The sequence below is a fragment of the Triticum dicoccoides genome, chromosome 6B (assembly GCF_002162155.2).
Source record: "Triticum dicoccoides isolate Atlit2015 ecotype Zavitan chromosome 6B, WEW_v2.0, whole genome shotgun sequence".
Classification (NCBI taxonomy): Eukaryota; Viridiplantae; Streptophyta; class Magnoliopsida; order Poales; family Poaceae; genus Triticum; species Triticum dicoccoides.
Genome location: NC_041391.1, coordinates 634,946,348 through 634,960,362, shown reverse-complemented (window position 1 = coordinate 634,960,362; position 14,015 = coordinate 634,946,348). Strand labels below are relative to the sequence as shown.

At 46.6% G+C, this 14,015-nt stretch overlaps 1 protein-coding gene across 1 annotated transcript; it reads left to right on the top strand.

Moving 5' to 3' along the window:
* The first annotated feature begins 9,613 nt into the window (after window positions 1-9,613).
* Window positions 9,614-10,667, top strand: LOC119320033 (auxin-responsive protein SAUR32-like). The gene has a single exon (XM_037594181.1). The coding sequence runs from the start codon at window positions 9,762-9,764 to the stop codon at window positions 10,113-10,115; it is 354 nt and encodes a 117-aa protein (XP_037450078.1). The 5' UTR covers window positions 9,614-9,761; the 3' UTR covers window positions 10,116-10,667.
* Window positions 10,668-14,015: the final 3,348 nt, after the last annotated feature.

The window sequence follows — 14,015 nt, the reverse complement described above, 5'->3', positions numbered from 1 at the left end:
ATCGATATGACCCAAACGGCAGTGCCACAAATAAGTTGCACTATCATTATCAATTTTGCATCTTTTGGCATCAATATTATGAATATGTGTATTACTACGATCGAGATCCAACAAACTATTTTCATTGGGTGTATGACCATTGAAGGTTTTACTCATGTAAACAGAACAACAATTATTCTCTGACTTTTAAATGAATAACCGTATTGCAATAAACATGATCAAATCATATTCATGCTCAACGCAAATGCCAAATAAAATTTATTTAGGTTCAACACTAATCCCGAAAGTATAGGGAGTGTGCGATGACGATCATATCAATCTTGGAACCACTTCCAACACACATCGTCATTTCACCCTCAACTAGTCTCTGTTTATTCTGTAACTCCTGTTTCGAGTTACTAACATTTAGCAACCGAACAAGTATCAAATACTCAGGGGCTACTATAAACACTAGTAAGGTACACATCAATAACATGTATATCAAATATACCCTTGTTCACTTTGCCATCCTTCTTATCCACCAAATATTCAGGGCATTTCCACTTCCAGTGACCATTTCCTTTGCAGTATAATCATTCAGTTTCAGGCTTTGGTCCAACTTTGGGCTTCTTTGCGGGAGTGACAACTTGCTTGTCATTCTACTTGAAGTTTCCCTTTCTTTCCCTTTGCCCTTTTCTTGAAACTAGTGATCTTGTCAACCATCAACACTTGATGCTCTTTCTTGATTTCTACCTTCGTCGATTTCAACATCAGGAGAGCTCGGGAATCGTTTTCGTCATCCCTTGCATACTGTAGTTCATCACCAAGTTCTACTAACTTGGTGATGGTGACTAGAGAACTCTGTCAATCACTATCTTATCTGGAAGATTAAATCCCACTTGATTCAAGCGATTGTAGTACCCAGACAATCTGAGCACATGCTCACTAGTTGAGCGATTCTCCTTCATCTTTTAGCCATAGAACTTGTTGGAGACTTCATATCTCTCAAATCGGGTATTTGCTTGAAATATTAACTTCAACTCCTGGAACATCTCATATGGTCCATGAAGTTCAAAATGTCTTTGAAGTCCTGATTCTAAGCCGTTAAGCATGGTGCACTAAACTATCAAGTAGTCATCATATTGAGCTAGCCAAACGTTCATAACATCTGCATCTGCTCCTGCAATAGGTCTGTCACCTAGTGGTGCATTAAGGACATAATTCTTCTGTGAAGCAATGAGGATAAACCTCAGATCACGGATCCAATCCGCATCATTGCTACCCACATCTTTCAACACAATTTTCTCTAGGAACATATCAAAATAAACATATGAAAGCAACAATGCAAGCTATTGATCTACAACATAATTTGCAAAATACTACCAGGACTAAGTTCATGATAAATTTAAGTTCAATTAATCATATTACTAAAGAACTCCCACTTAGATAGACATCCCTCTAATCCTCTATGTGATTATGTGATCCATATCAACTACACCATGTCCGATCATCACGTGAGATGGAGTAGTTTCAACGGTGAACATCAATATGTTGATCATATCTACTATATGATTCAGGCTCGACCTTTCGGTCTCCGTGTTCCGAGGCCATATCTGTTATATACTAGGCTCGTCAATTTTAACCTGAGTATTCCGCGTGTGCAACTGTTTTGCACCCGTTGTATTTGAACGTAGAGCCTATCACACCCGATCATCACGTGGTGTCTCAGCACAAAGAACTTTCACAACGGTGCATACTCAGGGAGAACACTTTTACTATGATAATTTAGTGAGGGATCATCTTATAATGCTACCGTCAATCAAAGCAAGATAAGATGCATAAAAGATAAACATCACATGCAATCAATATAAGTGATATGATATGGCCATCATCATCTTGTGCTTATGATCTCCATCTTCGAAGCACCGTCGTGATCACCATCGTCACCGGCGCAACACCTTGATCTCCATCGTAGCATCGTTTTCGTTACGCCATCTATTGCTCCTATGACTATCGCTACCGCTTAGTGATAAAGTAAAGCAATTACATGGCGTTTGCATTTCATACAATAAAGCGACAACCATATGGCTCCTGCCAGTTGCCGATAACTTCGGTTACAAAACATGATCATCTCATACAATAAAATATAACATCATGTCTTGACCATATCACATCACAACATGCCCTGCAAAAACAAGTTAGACGTCCTCTACTTTGTTGTTGCAAATTTTACGTGGCTGCTATGGGCTTAGCAAGAACCGTTCTTACCTACGCATCAAAACCACAACGATAGTTTGTCAAGTTGGTGCTGTTTGAACCTTCGCAAGGACCGGGCGTAGCCATACTTGGTTCAACTAAAGTGAGAGAGACAGACACCCACCAGTCACCTTTAAGCACGAGTGCTTGTAAAGGTGAAACTAGTCTCGCGTAAGCGTACGCGTAATGTCGGTCCGGGCCGCTTCATCTCACAATACCGATGAGCCAAAGTATGACATGCTGGTAAGCAGTATGACTTGTATCGCCCACAACTCACTTGTGTTCTACTCGTGCATATAACATCAACGCATAAAACCTAGGCTCTGATACCACTGTTGGGGAACGTAGTAATTTCAAAAAAATTCCTACACACACGCAAGATCATGGTGATGCATAGTAGACCGTAAGCGGAAGCGTTATGACAACGCGGTTGATGTAGTCGTACGTCTTCACGATCCGACCGATCCAAGTACCGAACGTACGGCACCTCCGAGTTCAGCACACGTTCAGCTCGATGATAATCCCCGGACTCCGATCCAGCAAAGTGTCGGAGATGAGTTCCATCAGCACGACGGCGTGGTGACGATGATGATGTTCTACCGGCGCAGGGCTTCGCCTAAACTCCCCGACGATATGACAGAGGTGGAATATGGTGGAGGGGGCACCGCACACGGCTAAGGAACGACCACGTAGATCAACTTGTGTGTCCTAGGGTGCCCCCTGCCCCCGTATATAAAGGAGGGAGGGGGAGGTGCGGCCGGCCCCCATGGGGTGCGCCTGGAGGAGTCCTACTCCCACCGGGAGTAGGACTCCCCCCTCTTGCCTTGGTGGAGAAGGAAAGGGGGGAGGGGAAAGAGGAAAGGGGGGCGCCCCCCCCCTCCTTGTCCTATTCGGACTAAGGGGGGAGGGGGCGCGCGGCCTGCCCTGGCCGGCCCTCCTCTTCTCCCTCATGGCCCATGTAGGCCCAATAACCCCCGGGGGGTTCCGGTAACCCCCCGGTTCTCCGGAAAAATCCCGGTTTCTTCCGGAACGATTCCGATATCCAAATATAGGATTCCATTATATCAATCTTTATGTCTCGACCATTTCAAGACTCCTCGTCATGTCCCGGATCACATCCGGGACTCCAAACAACCTTTGCTACATCAAAATATATAAACTCAAAATAAAACTGTCATCGTAACGTTAAGCGTGCGGACCCTACGGGTTCAAGAACTATGTAGACATGACCTAGAACTATTCTCGGTCAATAAGCAATAGCGGAACCTGGATGCTCATATTGGCTCCTACATATTCTACGAAGATCTTTATCGGTCAAACCGCATAACAACATACGTTGTTCCCTTTGTCATCGGCATGTTACTTGCCCGAGATTCGATCGTAGTATCTAATACCTAGTTCAATCTCGTTACCGGCAAGTCTCTTTACTCGTTACGTAATGCATCATTCCGTAACTAACTCATTAGCTACATTGCTTGCAAGGATTATAGTGATGTGCATTACCGAGAGGGCCCAGATATACCTCTCCGACAATCGGAGTGACAAAACCTAATCTCGAAATACGCCAACCCAACATGTACCTTTGGAGACACCTGTAGTACTCCTTTATAATCACCCAGTTACGTTGTGACGTTTGGTAGCACCCAAAGTGTTCCTCCGGTAAACGGGAGTTGCATAATCTCATAGTTACAGGAACATGTATAAGTCATGAAGAAAGCAATAGCAATATACTAAACGATCAAGTGCTAAGCTAACGGAATGGGTCAAGTCAATCACATCATTCTCCCAATGATGTGATCCCGTTAATCAAATGACAACTCTTTTGTCCATGGCTAGGAAACGTAACCATCTTTGATAAACGAGCTAGTCAAGTAGAGGCATACAGTGACACTATGTTTGTCTATGTATTCACACATGTATTATGTTTCCGGTTAATACAATTCTAGCATGAATAATAAACATTTATCATGATACAAGGAAATAAATAATAACTTTATTATTGCCTCTAGGGCATATTTCCTTCAGTACTAGGACCACCGAAATGTGTCCGGGGGTCCACCGGGTGGGTCCACCTGCCCCGGGGGACTTGATGGGCTGAATAGGGGACGGAACCAGCCCCTAGTGGGCTGGTGCGCCCCTCCCCAAGGGCCCAAGGCGCCTAGGGTTGGAAACCCTAGGGAAGGGGGCGCCTCCACCTTGCTTGGGGGGCAAGCCTCCCCTCCTGGCCGCCCCCCCTCTAGATGGGATCTAGAGGGGACGGCCCCCTCTCCCCTTCACCCTATAAATAGAGGGGGGGTGGGAGGGCTGCAGGACCCTTGCTTTTGGGTGAAGCCCCTCCCTCCTCCAACTCTTTCTCCTCCTCCGTAGTGCTTGGCGAAGCCCTGCAGGAATACCACGAGCTCCACCACCATGCCGTCGTGCTGTCGGAGTTCTCCCTCAAATTCTCCTCTCCCCTTTCTGGATCAAGAAGGAGGAGACGTCCCCGGGTTGTACGTGTGTTGAACACAGAGGTGCCGTCCATTCAGCGCTAGATCGGATCTTCCGCGATTTGGATCGCCGCGAGTACGACTCCATCAACCGCGTTCTAGTAACGTTTCTGCTTAGCGATCTTCAAGGGTATGAAGATGCACTCCCTCTCTCTCTCTCTTGTTGCTAGAATCTCCATAGATTGATCTTGGTGTTGCGTAATTTTTTTTGAATTTGTGCTACGTTCCCCAACAGCAGCTGCTGCTGCAAACGCCGAGAGCACTCGAGCTGCCGTCCGTGCCGCCAATGTCGCCCTGGCCCGGGTCGAGGCCATCCACACCAAGATATTCCAGGCCACCTCGGAATCCAGCATGCAACCCACGTCCAAAAAGGCGGCGGTGGCCATGGAGCACCTGCTTCTCATGAGGTCGTCAAGCGGGAGCTGGACATGCAGGAGGCGGCGAAGATCGAGGAGCGCCGGGAGGAGGAATTGCGCATGGCCCAGGTCGAGGTAGAGACGAGTTTGTCCGTCAAGGAATCAGCGGTGGAGTACCAACACGAGCTCTGGCGCAGCCACTTCTACGAGTACTACAACCTTGAGGGCGGCAAAGAGGACGAGGACGAGGACGCGGTCGACTTCAGCAGGGGGGGGGCGCGGAGTCCACCAACGGCGGCATGTCGCCAGGACAAGTCATCGACATCTCATCTTACACCGGCGATGCATAGGCCAGCGCGTTGGCCGATTTGTTAAAATTATTCATACCTAGGCTCTGTTTTAATGCTGGTCTTTTGTTAGAGCGATGTTTAGGTGAACTATCTCTGTTTAATTACTAAAATTGCTCGATTCAGTAACTCTGGCATGTGTGCTGTACGCTCTTTTGTGTGCCCAAATTAGCAAGCAATGTTAAATTATGCAATGACGTACGCGGGGAAATTTCCACCAAAATTTCAATTGTCAAACTCATCACATGCGTGTTAAGCAGAAGAATCGTTTGCGATGCACACTATCGTTCAAAGTGAATGGTGTCCGGCGGCACCGCGTGCAAAGTTTCCCTCCACATTTTGAAATTTTTGGCCTACCGCCAAAATATCTACCCTCCCTCCTCCCCATCCCCTTTTCTCCCCGACCACAAGTCACATTTCCCCTGTTTCCCCCTTCCTTCCTTCCTAAGCAATAGCCGCTTCCTCGCTTGCTTCCTCGCTCTCGCCGTCTCGCATCCTACCGCCGGGGTCACCATGGTCATCTTCAAAGACCTCTCCAGCGGTTCCTCCTCCGACGATGACTCCACCACCCGGGTATGCATCTCTTCTCTCTCACGGGCTATGACTTTGAATGAAGGGTTTTTACCCGACTGTCGATTTGAGTCATTTCTTATTCTTGTAGTTCCCTAGGACCTTCAGTTGCAATGAATGGAGCGGGGTGGCTGAAGATCTGTCTGCTCGTTGTCACCATCAATCTCCATGCGTGAAGTTAGTTGCGTTTGAATCTGTGGGTAGTGGGAGGAAGTTTCTGGCATGTGCAGAGAAGGTTAGATCCTCTTTCGTTGTTACAAATTATTTGTTAGATGTGATTCAGACACTGTCACGGTACCAACCCATTCATACCACACCTTCAACCAAACGCATCCTAAGATAGTGTCACAGTTTGTACCTAGTATCTAAAAAATGTTGCCATCTCATCAGTGGTGCCATTAGAAAATTATTTGGCACCGCTTCAGCAGTTTGTGGAGCCAACTTGTCCACATATCCGAGCAGCCAAGCAGTAAAATACTAAATCTTTATACCACGAAGGAACTGGGCGTCGGAGCAACTAGGTGCTCCGGAGTTCGGATCCCTAATTTTTTTACCACTGCATCGGCTCGATAGTGCAGGACACCGGTGCGAGATGTAGCAACTGTTGTCTTTACACCGGTTTTGGCATACATAGTGGACGCCTTAGTGCTATTAGTTCTATGTTACTAAATTTGTGCATGTACACACCTGTTAGCATCAATTTGTTGTCATCCAAACACTGTCGCTATGCTGTTGCAGTTATATTTACCTTCCTCTTAAAATGTTCAATTTGTTATTTATTGTACATGAGTAAGAACTTGTAGCGTTGTTGTAGTTAATTATAGCTTCTGATGTTTCAGAATTTGGTTGTTGTGTCAGTAGCAATTAATTCGTTTGCACATTGATCTTTTTGAGAAGATATGTCATAATAAACCTATTTCTTCAGTTTTTCAAATAAGTATTGGTGATTCTCTATGTTGCTATAAACTCATTTTCCCTACAATTGTTACTGATCTAATTTTAAATATTATAGGATGAACAAAAGTGTTCTTACTTGGAGTGGGTTGATTAAGAGTGGCCACATTCTTTGAAGATGTGCCTAGCAAAGCTCTGGAGCATGTATCAGGAAGAGAACAAAGATAGGCTTAGAGATAGTGTTATCAACGCTGAAGAATATTTGAAGATGCGGGATAAAAAGAGGAAGGTGGAGAAGGAGCTCAGATTTTTTAAATCAGACTTTGCTAAGATGGTGTTGACGAAGGAGGAGGCACTTTCCCATTTGGCAAGTGCAAAATAGGTTTTTATTGAACTGAAAGCAGAGGTGGATAAGGCGAGCCTGGATGATCTCGATTAGGGGAATGAATATAGTGTTCTGATATTGTTCTTATGAAGTTGAACTATCTATATGTTGTACTTTGCTGTTTTTCGGTAGCTGTCGTACTGTGATGTTAAAATATATCTATGTGCCTGATATAAAATTGACAAACAGTTGTTCAATATGAAACTGGCAAACAACTATTCGATATGAAATGTGAATTTGCGTAATACTGAAATTATTAATTGTAAACTAATAAACCTGCTAAATGGGTCATGAAACTTCGCAAACGGTTCTAGCAGTAAAAACGCTTGTGATGGATAGCCCAATGCCACACAGTTTTCTTCATCAAATCGTGTGTGATGTAATTGATAAAAGCAAACGGTAAACCAAGGCAGAGCGTGTGTGATAGTTACACGTAGCACACACGAGCCTATACATAAACATGTGTAGGATGTACATACAAACGGAAACGTTTTTCCTGGATTGACTGTGTGGGATGTACATAAGAACGGAAACATCTTCCTTGGATTGACTGTGTGTGATATACATACCTACATAAAAGTTTTTCTGGGATTCACCGTGTGGGATGTACATACCTATGGAAATGTTTTCTGGGATTCACCGTGTGGGATGTACATACCTACGAAAATGATTGGGTTCACCTGGGTCACCTGATCGCACACGAACTCATTTGGTGTCCCAGGAGGGCATATCCCTGACGGTTTCTGGGTCATATGGGAAGAACCCCCTAATCGCCCACACTCACTAGGTGACGGTTCCAAATGCCGTCGCGGAAAGGAGTTTAAAACCATTTGTATAGCACCGACGCGTACCAGTGTTAATTCAGTTCCCAAGTCAATTCCTATTTTCTGTTGTTTTTGGAATATCAGGAAATCGCCATATAGAATGTTTTAAAAAAGGTGTTTTCTCACCGAAAAGAAGACCAATGGACTAAGGGACGAAATCTTGTGGGCTCCTTGGTGCCTAGATCTCCTACCCCCTCTAGACCTCGGTCTTACAAGGGCACCTGAGGGGGAGGGGTGGTACGGCATGTGGGGATGGTAGGCCACCTCCAGTGCCCAATTAGCTATATATACCTCAAAAATCCTAACTTAAATCATTACATTTTCTTTTCATGTTGTCACCACTCCTTGTTCTGATGCGATTTTTGTTTTTATCCCTGATCTGGCCCTCTGCTGAAGGGGAGAACCTTTATCGTCAATCTCTTCATCAACCCTTGCTGCTCCCATGATGATCTGTGGGAAGTCCGCCTTTGAGGCTGAGAGTTTGTGGTAGTAGCTATGTGCCATATGCCCCATTTTCTCGATCTTATGAATAATCAACGTTATTATGATCTTGGGTATTGATGGTTAATTGAATTGTATAATGCATCTCTTATGATTGATCAAATCTTTGACGCCCTCTAGCGTATAACAGCCGAGATAACCATGCCACTTCCAACATACATGAATGTAGCAAGCCCTACAAGCCACGATGACAAAATGCTCATGACGACATGATGCCCATGAGAAAAACAACAAATAATCCCCACCTTCTCTTTTTTTAGTAGTAGTAGAAACAAGCTACATTTTACACACGTACCAACCCAAGATGAAATACAGCCCTCGAGAGATAAACCATGTTTGAGACCTTGAATGAAAACAGCTAGTAGAAGGGCCCCAACAAAGAAAGAAACGTTGCCTACACCTAGTTCCCAAATCCGAACAGGAACTTAATCTAGAGGGTCGCTCCAACAGCTACAATCCAACGGTTAGGCGATGAGCAAAGCTAGACTAGAGCCCAACCAGTTAATTGCCACCATGCATCAACATCTCCTGTGGCCGTGGGGCAGCAATCACGTACAGCAAACATGCCAATCCGCCTAAAACAATTCCACCTGCCACGGCCAGTCCGCCGTCGTGGGCCAGCCAAAGGACGACGTACGTACGACCTGTGCACCACCCGCCGGCCGCCTCCTCCTCTCCGGTCCGTCCAAACCACATCGCACCTTCCACTCGCGCGCACGGCTCCACCCCCACCCTACCCATCCCCCTCACCGCAACTGAGGCCTGACGCGCACGCGACGGTCGCCCGGAACGGCCAGCGACCCCGACGCCGTAACCCGATTATTCCGACGGGCCGCCGTGTCAGCGACGCACAGGATCCATCACCCGCCGTCCCGACCCGACACGGAAGCCCCGAGGACGGACAGGCAGCGCACGGGTGCGCCACGCACCGCCGGCTAATCTAATCTCCCAATCTCCTCCCGGCCCGCACGGGCCGTGCAAGTCCTATAAAAACCACCGCGATTGCCGCGAACCACACACACGAACACACACCTCTGGATTGGCTCCTTGGCTCTCTAGCTACCTGCTATAGAGCAGTGACCTCGTAGCACCACCACCAGCAGCGACAGCGACGGCGAGAGGGCGGCTGCAGTTGGACCGCCGGCGAGGGAGCTGCCACCATCATGCAAGGGGACCATGCGGAGAAGAGGGGGAAGGTGAAGAAGGGGTGGCTGGCGGTGCGGGTCGGCCAGCCGGAGCAGCAGGGCGACGGGTTCCGGCGGTTCGTCATCCCCATCGCCTACCTCTACCACCCGCTCTTCGAGCGGCTTCTGGAGGCGGCGCGGGACACGTACGGCTACGACTCGGCCGGCCCGCTCCGGCTGCCCTGCTCCGTCGACGAGTTCCTCCGCCTGCGCGCGCTCGTCGACAGGGAGATGGCGCACTCGCACTCCTCGTCGCATCGCGTGCACGCCGGCGGCCACCAGCAGCACGGCTACTCCTTCGCCCCGTGCACCCGCGCCAAAGTCACCTCCTGATCGACCCTTATCCATCATCGAGCCCCGGCCCGCCGGCTTTCGTGTGTTGAACAGAGCAACGAGAGCGCGCGAGCGGCGGGAGTTCATCTTTCTGCCGGAGACGACACACATGTACACGTAGTACATAGAGAGGGAGAGAGATTCCAGATACAGAGACGCGTGAGAGGCAGCAGTTGGTGATTAGTCAGTTACCGACCGGTGAGAGCTGGCATAGCACAGGCCAAGATTGGATTGGCCATTTTTGTGTTGATTGGTATCAGGTGGTCGTCTGATGAAACCAGTAGGCTTTTCGATTTTATTTTTCCATAGGATTAACATGATTTATGCTGTCAACCAAGACAAGAGCAAGGGGAAGTTAACTAGTGAGCTTACAAGCCTGGCGTGTTTGTCAGATGTTTAAGTTATGTGTTGGGATCCAGATGTTTTGGTCAGAGACAGGTGCTTTCCGCTTGCCGTCCAGATTGGTAACTTTACTTTGGTCATCTGTGCTGGGTGGTGTTGCAAGCTACAGTGGCAATGCAAAGAAATATTTGTTCAGTTTTATAATGGTAATTGGTGCCATTAGTTGTGCTTAATAGAAAAGGCAGAGGTCTCGCATCTGACTCCACAGGAAACACAGCCCGTTCCTAACCCTAGCCGCCGCTGCCGTGGGATGATGGCGGCGACGAGGCCTTCCTCCACGGTGTTTCTAGGGCATGGCCGCGGCGGAGTCTCGCCTGAGTGCCCCGGCCTGTTTTCGCGCTTTCGGTCCCTACCACAGCGGCGAGAAGTTCTACTGGGGGTGGCAAGGTCCGGTTGCACGTCTCGGTGTTCCTCCGACCGCGGTCGTCGTCCTTCCTAATAGCTCCTCTTCCTGGTCCAAAGAAGCAATAATGTTCTGTCTTCTCCTACTATTGGCCTTAACTTGATAATATCCAGTGTTAGAGTCCCCTTATTTAATTTCTTTCTCCTTACATCTTTGCAACCATTTTAACTCCTCCGATTTCAAAAATCTGTTTAATTTATCCCTAAACTCTTTCTGCTTGAGCCTAGCATCAACAATGAGTCCAAATAGTTCAAAGTGTTTATTAATAGCATCAAGCCTGTACCAAGCAGTAACATTTTTATCCCACCATCTTAATTTTCTCCTAAGCATTCTCAATTTATACTGCCAAATCACAATGTTGCACCAGAATATCTAGCATTCCAAGGTTTCACGGTACAACATTTAAATCCTCTATTAGTGCACAAGAATTATCATATCTAATTAGAGCAGGTTTATGATTTGTTATTCAGTATCCAGTATTAAAGGGGTATGATCATATCTCTCTCTTTCCAGTGAAGTAACCATTTACAAAGGGTATTTCTCTTCCAAATCAGAGCAAATTGAAATTGTGTCCAATTTCTCAAATGTTGAATCATCTAAATTATTACCCAGGTATAATTCTAGTCGCCCAGTGGTAAGTCTTGGTCTAGCATGCTCAATTATAGCATTAAAAACAAAACTCCAGTGACCAGGTGTGTTCGGCTTATTCTTCTCAGAGCTCTTCCTAATAATATTGAAATCACCCCGTGTCACACAAGGTAAAGTATTTCTCTGATATATTCTAGAGGTTCAACTAGAAATTCAATTTTCCTCTCGGGTTGAGCAGCTCCATACACAGTAATTAAATCCCAAGTCAGATCTACTTTTTTTTTATCATACACTAGCATTATGACAGAATAATTCTCATGCTTAGAATCCAAAACCTTCAAAGAACCCTCATTAACTCCAACCAAAATACCTCTAGATTTCCCCGTAGTAGGAGCCAAATGCCATTAAAACAAAAAATCCTCCACATAAGGAGTGAAATTCACTCTTATTTTTTAAATTTCTCCACCAACCCCTCTACCATTCTTGAATATTCCTTTCGGGTATGTCGTCTTCCAGCCTGGCAATTTCTCAGAGGAGAAAACTTGTTTAATTTTATCTAAGTATTTCTCCTCCAAATTAATGTGAGAATTGTCTCCATCAAACTAGAGTTCATTTAAGTCAGCATATCCAATGTCAATAGGACTTGGAGGGCTCATATGAAGATCATCTTGAGCAATAATATCATTACCAGAAAACACATCCAATCTAGCCAACTCTATTTTTCTCATAATCTCTATGTTATGCCCGATAAAATCCATAGTGCAACCCAAATCAATCAGAATGCATGAATACATGTCCAAAAGAGAAAGTTTATTCATGTCTACAAGATTAGCGATAGAAGCATTACCGTAGTTGTATTTTGTTGCTGCCCTCTCTTTAGTCATGTCCTCCACTCTAACATCTTCTCTGTCTTAAGTATAGGTCATCTTTTAGGAGGAAGTTATTTTCCATCTTTACCGACCTCTTCGTTTTGACTATATATTGAAATCAGTAATACCTATAATTTTCCCATTCACTTTTTCAAAAGACTCATGTGAAGGAACAACCTCCGTCTCACTAGTAGTGTAATTCACAGGCTCCAAATAGTTATGTCCTAGCACTCCAAAACATGTCATTGGTGTAATCATTTTGCCAGCTCCATCGCTCGTAGGAACCTACTATTTTGCGTAGGTGTTTTTTCCAGATGGTTTAGTAGCTTAAACACGCTTGGAAAACAGGCATGTGCCTCCTGTTTTTTTTTTTTTTTGATAAAAGAAGGGCTTTTCGTCCCTTCCAATTTTCATTAAGGAAAATCATGATGTTCAAAGCTACAAAGAAAAAAGAAAAACCCCGACTGACTGCTTTCAGCTCCAGCAAATCCGTGGAGGGAAATGTTTTAGAACTGGGTGAGACGATAAACCGAACAAACTACTACATGAGACTTAGTTACTTGAACTCAGACGATAAACATGTGCTTCCTGTCCTTGCTGTATCTAGACAAGTCGCAAAAGACAATGGTCGAACAGAACACATGGCCAGTTCACCAGAGGAGAGGGAAAGCATGACACGTGTTTAAGCTACTACTACTACATAAGAAAACCGAGCCGACCTAAATCACGAACCACATTTGGCTCTCTCATAGAAAAACATAATCACGGCATCCCTTATTTTTAGGAGGGAAATTCACGGTATCACTTGGTTTCTCTTCTCTCAAGCTGCATGCACAGAGGCTCAGACGCCGGTTCGACCCCAGCCAGCCACGTACGCACGCACGCAGCTCATGAAAACAAAGAAAGAAACACATGCGCCAGCCGTAGAAGCTTCCATGGCATGTCAGGCCGGAGAGCGTGCGAGCAAAGCGTCCGTAGGTCGACCGAAAGATCTCTCATCTCTCCTCCGTACCACGACGGGAAAAGAAAGAGGAAGGCGAGGCATCATCGCGCTGCCTGCCACTGTCGCGGTGTCCCTTATCACGGCATATCGCATATCGCGACATGGGAGTTTTCCGGACGTGGCCTTGACTTTCTTTTTCCGGGAGATTTGGCGGCCGATTTGCCCGGACCGGGGCACTGCCGCCCAGCCCTCCGGAGCCTCTCCCTCCCTCCCTGCCTTCGGCTTTTCCTTTGGTTGGCGGCACGTAGTACGACCTTTGGCCCGCCCGCCCCCAACTTGCAGCGCACCGTGTGTTTGCTTGGCATCCCAGCGCGGCGTCTATACGATCGGCAGCCGGTCTCGTCCGTAGGACCAGCGCGTGAGCAGTGACGCCCACGATGGCGAGGCTTTTGGAAGGAATATTTGCCGGTGACGAGCGATCATGTTGATGATGATGATGATGATACGGATCGCTGATGGTGGCTTTCGATGGACGTCCGTTGCGTTTGCGTGCCCCCCATCGCTCTCAGCGCCAAGCGGCCGCGAGCATCATCGACCCGAACATTGCCTCTTGATTGTTTGTGGCCACGCAACACGTACGAGACTCTTCTACGTACTGTATGCACCAGAGCAACCGGGAGCGACGACTCGAGCTG